The following is a 9,052-nucleotide window of genomic DNA, read 5'->3' on the forward strand; positions in this document are numbered from 1 at the left end:
TGTTCCAGTGACCACCCACCCTCTCGGTGAAGAACTTTTTCCTGATGTCCAACCTGAACTTCCTCTGACACAGCTTCATACAATTTCCTTGTGTCCTATCACTGGTCACCAGAGAAAGGAGGCTCCATCCTTGGAGATATTCAGAAGCCATCCAGACATGGCCCTGGGCAACCTGCTGTAGCTGGTCCTGCTTGAGCAGAGAGGTTGGACAAGACGACCTCCAGAGGTCAGTCTGTAGGCGATGTTCTTGAATGACTGGCCTACAGGTTCATGTTAAAAAAACCCTCTGCAACAGGATGGATTTAATAGTGTATGGTGGGCATCACCATATGATGTCTGTTTACCCATTTTTGTTATTTCACTGAACCTTTGCTCTTCCTCCAGGGCAGCTTGCCCATCGAAGCATCCAACCAAATCCTTACTTGAACACATTTCACGGAAGAAACCATCTTTGCTCACCGCCCTGAGAAGAACCTCATCCTTGCAGCGAAGAGCAATGCCGGCATGGCAATCACACCCTGCCATGGGGGAGCCTGGCGCCATTCCCTGAGGGAAGTGTTCACCAACTGGGACGCCCTACTGGAGGTGTGGGGAAACGGGGCCCAGCGGCGTTGTAGAGTTCCCAGTTGGCATCCTTGGTTGCCCGGATCACCCCGGACGGGCCCGTCCCCCGGGGCAGGAGGGTCCCCGCAACCCCTCGCCATCCCCACCTCGCTCTCCCCCGCCGCCCTCCCCGTGGCCGCCTCCACCGCCCGGGGGGCGGGGCTTGTCCCGCCGGACGTGTTTCAAACGGGCCAACCGCCCGGCGCGGAGGGAGGGCGGGCCGCCGCGCAGACCCCGCCTGGGACTTTAAAGCGCCATTTTGTGCCGGGCGGCAGGATATCGATCGTCGCTCCTCGCCCGGCGGCGGGAAGGCGGCGGGGCGCGGTGAGGCGGCGGGCGCCCGGTGGCGGCCGGCGCCGCTCCCTTCTCGGCGTCTCTGCCGCCCTCCCCGCCCCGTCCCTCTGCCTTCATGACCCGCAGTAGGAAGCAGGCGGCGCTGGAGAGAGGAGCCGGGAAGATGAACCAAGAGGCGGGGAGCGCAGCGGCGGCGGGAGCCCAGGCGGCGGCGGGGGAAGCAGCAGCAGCAGCCGGCGGCGGAGCGGCGCCCGCCGCCTGGGGGCTGGAAGGGGAGGCGGAGAAAGTTGTGTACTCGAGGTCGCAGGTCTCCTTTGCCGGCACCAAGGCGCTGGGCGACGCCCTCAAGCTCTTCATGCCCAAGTCCACGGAGTTCATGAGCTCCGATTCGGAGCTGTGGAACTTCCTCTGCAGCCTCAAGCACGAGTTCTCCCCGGTCATCCTCCGCAGCAAGGACGTCTACGGATACTCCTCCTGCCGCGCCGTCGTCCCCGACCCGCCGTCCCCCTCGGCGGAGCGGCCCCGCCGCCGCGCCGGCAAGCGGCGCCTGCCGGCCGCCGACGCCAAGCGCCGGGCCGCGGCGGCGGGTGGCAGCGCCAAGCGGCGGAGGCGGCGGCGGCGCCGCAGGAGGGGACGGGCGAGGCAGCGGCCGGCGGCACCGGCGGCCGACGGCCCCCGGGGCGGGGAGGAGGAGGCGGCGGCGGCGTTGTGGCCGGTGGGCGAGGAGGCGGACAGCGAGCGGGGCGGCCCGGCGGAGGGACCCGCGTGGGAGCCCTTCAGCGGCAAGTCGCTGGAGGAGATCTGGGAGGCGGCCACCCCCCGCCTCACCACCTTCCCCACCATCCGGGTGCGGGGCAGCGTCTGGAGCCGGCGGAGCCTGGAGGCGGCGCGGCGGCGGGCGCAGCGGATCCTCGGCGTGGACCTGTCTCCCGTGGTGCGGGTGCGCCGCTTCCCGCTGCCGCCGTCCTGAGGCCGAGGACGCGGGTGGGTGGGTGGGTGGGTGGGGGGGTTGTCCCTGGCCGGCGCCTCACCTTGGCCGCGGTGCGGACAAAGAGACCGAGATCAGTCACCTGTTTACATTGCTTTTTGTCTGGATCGTGTTCCGCTGCTGCACTTTATGGCTCGCTCGGGCGGGGGCCGGGACCCCCAGCCGCACCCGGAGGGGACGTGCCGGGGACCCCGTCTCGCCCCCGGCTGGGCCGCGGCCCCTTGTCCCGGCCCGGGGACCGTCCGGCAGGTATCACGCGTGGGGACCAAGTTCCACTTCCACTCTTTTTTCTCTCCCGTTGGGCTACCTCACTGGTCCAGAAGTCCACCCAAGAAGTTATTTTCCAAAGGAACTTACTTTCATGCTTGTATAATAAAGCACCATCTGATTCTTGCTATTTTTTTTTCTTCTCCCCTTTTCCGCTGGATTACATATGCTTTGTGGTGTTGCACTAGTATGTGCTCAGGGTATTTTGAATCCCAAGCATTCCCAAGTTTCAGTTTACTCTGATCAAGGATGCGTAAAGAATGGAGGTTCAAGACTTGTGGCTGTTATTGATGGTGCAAAAACTTTTTTTTTTTTAAATTTCATGGGCTTAGTGATATATAAAGATGTATCGCACAGTATAATTGTTACACTTTTGTATCTAAAGTAATTTTTAAAGTTTTCTAGTTGAACTAAGTATTTGTTTCTATTGAGCACCTAAAGATAGAATCATCCTGATATTTTATAACCCTATTTACTTTAGGGAAGCTCATTTGGTCAACCTAAGTGAACTTAATAAAAGTCAAAGAACAAGTGATGTTTCAGTTCAATGAAACTGCAGAGGGACGGGTTCCTCGGTGAAGTACACCGTCTAGGCACTTAATGTCAATAAGCTTGGACTTCGTGAAGAATATAACTGCTCATCAAAGTAATATATAGGTATCTGAAGGTGAACTATGGTAGAGTGCTGGTGCTGACAGCCAAAAGTCAATAGCTCGCACAACCCAAATATCACACTTGATGTGTCTCTCTGCAAAAAGAACAAGACTTGATACCTGATCACTTCATAAAAAAAAATAGTGCTGGTTGTTATCCTGGGGTTGTGAGGTGATTAATGATGGTTAATCATATTTAACATAATTACTTGCACGCAATTAGTTTTATAAATTTCTCCTGTGTTTCACAGTAGATTCTGATGCAAAATTCATGATGTAACTTGATTATTTTGACTGAAATGTTGTTATTCTATGCGATAGGCAGTCTCTCTTTAAACTGATTTATTAAGGGCTTGCTTTAGGTCTTATGTCTTGCAGATGGTGTGTGAGGAGCAAAGGTGTGTGTGTGGGGAGAACATGATTTTTTTTTTTTTCTTTTAAGTGCTTGGGAGAGGAATAAGAAATGCTTGGTAATAGACAGTTTATGTCCCTACTGTCCCAGCAAATTAGACTAACTTATCAATTTCCACGGTGGAATGAATAATTTCACAACTTATTTATAGAATGGTTTGGTGACTTAAAATTTCTTTTCTGATGGCTGTCGACTCCTTGTTGCGTGCTGTCGACAGACAGTAAGATGGGTTGATGCATAGAGGCTGCTTGTAAAAACTTGCTTATGCTAACTTAAAGCAGCCAGCTTCTTCTACAACCTGTTTATATTTTGTAGTTCTTACTTACTGAAGCTGCAAAGTTCTTATTTTTCCGAGCTAACGCTTAATCTATTTTATATCCATCAGGCTTTTGAAATTGTTTACATAACGTTACGCTGCCTGCTGATCGCTGCAGTAGTGCCACGTCACATTTCAGAAGGGAATTAGGAAATGAAGGTCAAAGGGTGCATATTGTTGTGCTGTTTCTCTGGCTATAATACCCGCTTAAATGTAAAGGCGAAATTGCGTTGATTTAAAATGCAGTCAGACAAACTGCAGTGTGATCGAATGCTGAGGTTTCAAGTGTTTCGGTTTGGCATTCCACGTTAGAAATGCAAGTTAAAAGAGTATCGTTGTTAGTTCTTGAACTGTCTAGTTGACTTCAGTGTGCCTACTGTTAGGCTGAGTTATTTTTTTTAATAGTATTTTGAAAGATCTGCATAGAAAGATGATAAAATGTAAGCAGTTGTCTTGTGCACATTCTTCACCTAGCTCGTAAACAGGTGTAGGACAGGCTAGATCAAATTTCAGGGGCAGAGTTAAGGCTGCCAGAGGTATGATACGGGAGACACTATTAAATCTGTGCTGCCTTGTTTGGAGGCTTATCCTGAAACGTTCTGTGTGGGTACAAAATACAGTGAAGTAACTTTAACTCTGAGTGACTCCTGTTGTGTGGGCTGTGTGCGTAAGGCTTGCTTATTTTTCTCTTGGTTGGGCTTTGACTTGCTGTTTTTGAAGTGGCAGCTTTATTGGGGGTATAGTATGCTTTGCTGATACCCTGTTAGCAAGTTGGATTGAAGTTTTGCTGTAGTCTAAACTCCTCCAGCAGCTGCATTTACAGATTCTTAACTGAGCTATTTCAGTCTGTGAAGTCAGTTAAGGGGGGGAAATCTTTAGTCAGGTTTTCTGGCAAATTAGTGTGCTGAAATAGCTCAGCAAAGGATCTGAGTACAGAATGGGGTGTGAAAGCTAACAGTTTACAGGGAAGCTAAACCAGCTAATTTCATGATCACGTTCATGGCAGTTTGTGGCAATCCAGGACAGGACTATCTGTGGTCCAGCTTCCCCTGCCCCAGCCCTTTTCCCTCTCAAAGCTGCAACTCCTACCTACCGCTCTGTCTTTGTGCTCATCTGAGGAAGCTTAGCAATCAGAAAACTATTCAATTTTAGGTTTGGGCAGGTTGGTACTGTTGGCTTTTGTTTGACCTTCTAGCTGTAGACCAGAGTTGAGGGAGTTTGGAAAGGGGTGTGCAAAACTGCTGCAATATTGAGTTAGATAATTTTAAGCATGGAATCCTTAGGTTTTATTTTATGTAAAGGGCTAATAATGTTATTGTACTCTGACTATACATATGCCGTTGGAAAAGGTGTGATGGATTAGATGGACTTCTGGTCTGACTCCACGTGGCTGTTCCCATGCAGACACTGAGTGGTGTGAGAGGTGTGATTTTCCTGATTTAACTCAGTGCTTTCAGTATCCGGTTGTATGGGTCTGCTTCTGAGACACAAAATGCAGACCCAGAATAAATCCAGTGTACAATGCCCAGTCTAGTTCAGTCAGCACAGATGGCTTCATACTAAACAGGAATCTTGTGGTAGCCTCTGTTGCCAGACTTCTGTCGCGGTAGCTCGTTCCCTCCCTTAGGAGCTCACTTCATACGACTTTGTGTACCGGAAGTTGTGCTATTTCCTTTACCAAATCTGAATTTGCATCCAGTCACTCAAAGGTTATTGAACTTCAAAATGCCACCGTGCCAAAAGGAGTTGGGTGATGGCACCAGATGTCAAGGAGAGAGTTGAGATGGCCATTGTGTCTAACATATTGCTTACTGTAGGGTTTACATTCAAGAGGCAGTGCCTTTCTCTGAGTCACTGTACAAGCACGTTGTTCAGGACTGAAGCTCATAAAAGGAGAAAGCAGTGCCTGGCAAAAATTTCCCTGTACTCTTATGTGGCATAGAAAAACTTCTTTTTCACATCAAAAGGATCAAAGTGTACAACTGGTCCTTGAAACCATCCGTTGCTAGCCTGTAAACAACAAGCTCCGTATATGCCCAAACCTCATGCAGAGCATCGTTGTATGGATTTGCCGAAGGCAAGACTTATGGTACTTGGATTTTTGTCTGAATGGGTAAGGGATGTTGTGTGTATCTGTATTTCCTTGCCGATCAGAAGCAAAGGGCAGAGTGAATCCAGTTTGTAGATTGCAACTTTGATCCCAAATAATTTTTCACGTACTGCTTCTTCAGTAAGGCAGAGTCCTGGGCTCTTCATGCTATTTAAAACAGTTGACTTATGCTAATTTACGATGGATCAATGGTGTAGTTCGTGTCCAAAGTTTGCACGCACATGAAACCAGAAGTACTGAAAGCATCTCTCTTTACTTTTGTCTCACTGACCAAAAATTTTCTAATTAGTATGTATGAGTTGAAAACACTGATTTTGGGCTGAACAGAGTGTTTTGTTTCACTTGAAATGCTCTGGTTTTGCTTGTGTCTACAAATATAGGAGATGTGGAAGCAAAGGGACTAGATTCAGAAGCGTGAATTGCCTCACAGGAATGAGGCAGTTTATATCAAGGTCAGAGATTTTGGACTTCTAAAGACCCAAATTCCAGTGCCCACTTTGCCTGACTTAGAGGAGGAACTTTGAAGTTCTGTGTCCTGAGGACTAGGTTGTAACAACTTGAACCATTTCACTCTGTATAATAAACATTCACTAAGCTAGAGAAAGTTTCTGGATATTGGGTTTTTTAGGAAACACCTTGGTTCTTCATCTGGTATTTATTTTAGGTGAGCATAACTGCCCTAACTGAGGAAAGACTGAGGCAGACCCATTCCGGAGTATTCTATGGTAGGGGATCTGCTCTGGTGGTGACTCCAAATGTGTCCTGTTCATGATGGTTTATTCCCAAACCATCATGAAGTGTCTAATATGTATGGTAGTAGGATTATGTGGGAGAATTTTGGAACACTTCTTACCCCTAATCAAGGTGAAGCCATTCTTCCATACTGTAAAAATAAAGCACATTTCCTCAATGTTAGTGCCTAAATATCGTTACAGAATTGCCAAAAAATTATTTTAGTTCTTTGGTTGTTGCTGCCATTTTCTTATGTAAAAAGACCTGAAGATATTTTCCAGGGTTGATATCAAGAATAAAGAGTCTTGTTTATCCATTTATTTACTGTGAAACTCCTCCGGAAACTGCTAAGTAGGGCTTGACACTGTAGGAGATGGAAGAAGTGAGCCTTCATTCCTGCAGTTCATTTTTACTCCAAGAGGTGTGCAAGATGCCCAGCCAAACAGAAAAGCCTGCGGTTCCCTGTCCTCTCCACTGGCTTTAGGAAGGTTCCATTGCAGTTCTCTTTCAGCCTCCGTTATTTGAGACTATAGAATGTGAGACTTCATAGTGTTGAAGTTAAAACACTGCCAACAGGAAAGCCCTATCCCTTGAGCTGCTGTGGTCATTCTGGGTTTTTTCCCCTGTTGGTATTTCGGGAATGCAGACGATCTTTACCTGCCCTCTTTTCCTCGGCTGGTTTTGAGGAGAGGGACAGAGTGAACGGTCTGGAGTAGATGGGAGGTGAAATACTTGTGCTGAGAGACAGCTTTTCAGCCAGCCAGTGTGTAGCTGGCTGCTTCTTTCCACCTCCTCAGAGGGTCTTCTCTCTGTCTTTACTCTGCCTTCAGCCATCTCTAATCACCTATTAGTTTGCTTGTGCAACTGAGCAGCCATTTATCAGCTTCTGTTGCCCATGCCAAATCAACTTGCTATAGGACGATGGGTGAAGACAGAGAGGACATGTTCACAAGTACACGTACTTATCACAAGCCTTATCCTAACCTCACATTTGGGCAGCAGTGGACCTTACTCAAAATACCAGATGCTGTTTCCAAATGGGTGGTATTTTCTGGATGAGAGGTAAGAAACCAAACCGAAAGAACCTGGTGTGATGATTCCCTGTGATTGAGTCTGCGTGAACCAAGATGCCTTTTCAAAGACTTTTTGAAATGGAAGGAAAGTTTCTTTCCATCTCCCCATGAATCCATACATTTGAGTTCTAAAATGAAGGTGCTCTATTATTGTAGGCTTTTTCTTTTCCAGTTGAGCAGTTGCAATAACAACCACCCACTTTGTACATCCCAGGATTGTTAAAACCATTTATAACTGAACTTGTCCCGTGGCTGAGCAGTGTCAGGTTGTGTAGGAAGCTGACACAACACATTTCACCTCCTCTAAGGATATGTGTCTGCCCAGCTACTGGTTGTTAGCGGCACAGATTGGGACCAGAGATGCAAGTTTTCTTGAAATAGAACAGAAAGGGTGGGTCAGGGCATGGGCTGAGCTGCTCTGGTCCTTCACTCTGCCCAAGCTCCAATGTAAGGGTTCCAAATATTAATCATTTCCTAATACAAAATGTAATTATGTATAGCAAAGACAGAATTTTATAGATGGTATATATAATAATTTATGAAAGCTTGTAAGTAGTATTTGTGTATATATATATGCACGCATGCATTCACACCCCAAAGCAGTTCTCTTAAAGAGACTTTTCTAGTTTTTATTTGTCTGATGCCGCTGTATCCAATGTATATTCTAAAAATGTCCCACATTTCCGTGCTATATGGGATCAGCAAAATTGTCTGAAGGCTGCAACAATCCTTCCTGGAAACTACCTCATGTATTTCCTAATGGTTATCCCATACAGAAACCACTTTCCAGTGAGATTTTTGTGGACTTATTTCTGCCTTTTGTCAAATCTGCTAATATAAAAAGTTGTGGCATGATCACCACTTAGCACCTGCAGTCTTGGGAGGTTGTGAGGGGAATTTGGCTCCTTCAGGAGAATTGCTGTCTAATTTTTGTTTTACTCTTCTAGTGATAGTTTTTAGAGGAAGCAACCAGAGGCAGAAAATCTTAAAACCAATCTTTTGTCTTAGCAGAAAGACTGAAGTGCTGCTCCTGCTGCTGTTGAGTGGCCTTCAGCATGAAGGGTCAAACAGCTCAGGCACAAAATGCCTTCCACTTAAGTACTTTTTCCAGGAAGAAACACAGAGCACCTCTTTGTGTGAAGGCACAGAAATAGTGCTGTGCCGATTCTGAGTGGGCTTTGATGTGGCTGTAAATGTCAGGTGTGATTTTTTTCATATAAATTCTCAGTACTTTGTACCTTAGCTTATACTAAAGAATAGACAGCTTTTCTTTTCATCCCTAGACCTTTTAAGGAACTCAATTTTTAATTCTTTCGAGTGCTGCCCACACTACTTTTCTTCCCAAAGATGCATCCATTGCTCAGGAAGTTGTGCATCTGGAACATAGAATAATTTGGGTTGGAAGGGACTTATGGAGGTTAACCTGGTCAACAGCATCCTCCACAAGCTAATCTTTTCAAGACAAGATGTCTTGAAAAGTGGTCCCTTAAAGACATCCTAAGTACTCTTCTTAAAAAGAGAAGACATAGGGAGAGAATTAATCAGAAACAAGAATGGGAGGAAAATATACTGAGTTGAAATCCACAATGAAAAAATAAGGTGCC

At 47.2% G+C, this 9,052-nt stretch overlaps 1 protein-coding gene across 1 annotated transcript; it reads left to right on the forward strand.

Annotated features, from left to right (window-relative positions):
* Window positions 1-854: 854 nt before the first annotated feature.
* CCDC71L (coiled-coil domain containing 71 like) lies at window positions 855-8,408 on the forward strand. Its single transcript, XM_054188429.1, has one exon. The coding sequence runs from the start codon at window positions 1,013-1,015 to the stop codon at window positions 1,865-1,867; it is 855 nt and encodes a 284-aa protein (XP_054044404.1). The 5' UTR covers window positions 855-1,012; the 3' UTR covers window positions 1,868-8,408.
* The last annotated feature ends 644 nt before the right edge of the window (window positions 8,409-9,052 follow it).

The sequence above is a fragment of the Rissa tridactyla genome, chromosome 1, assembly GCF_028500815.1.
Source record: "Rissa tridactyla isolate bRisTri1 chromosome 1, bRisTri1.patW.cur.20221130, whole genome shotgun sequence".
Classification (NCBI taxonomy): domain Eukaryota; kingdom Metazoa; phylum Chordata; class Aves; order Charadriiformes; family Laridae; genus Rissa; species Rissa tridactyla.

Coding starts and splice junctions, on each gene's coding strand:
- CCDC71L (XM_054188429.1), top strand. CDS start 1,013: ATGACCCGCAGTAGGAAGCAGGCGGCGCTGGAGAGAGGAGCCGGGAAG.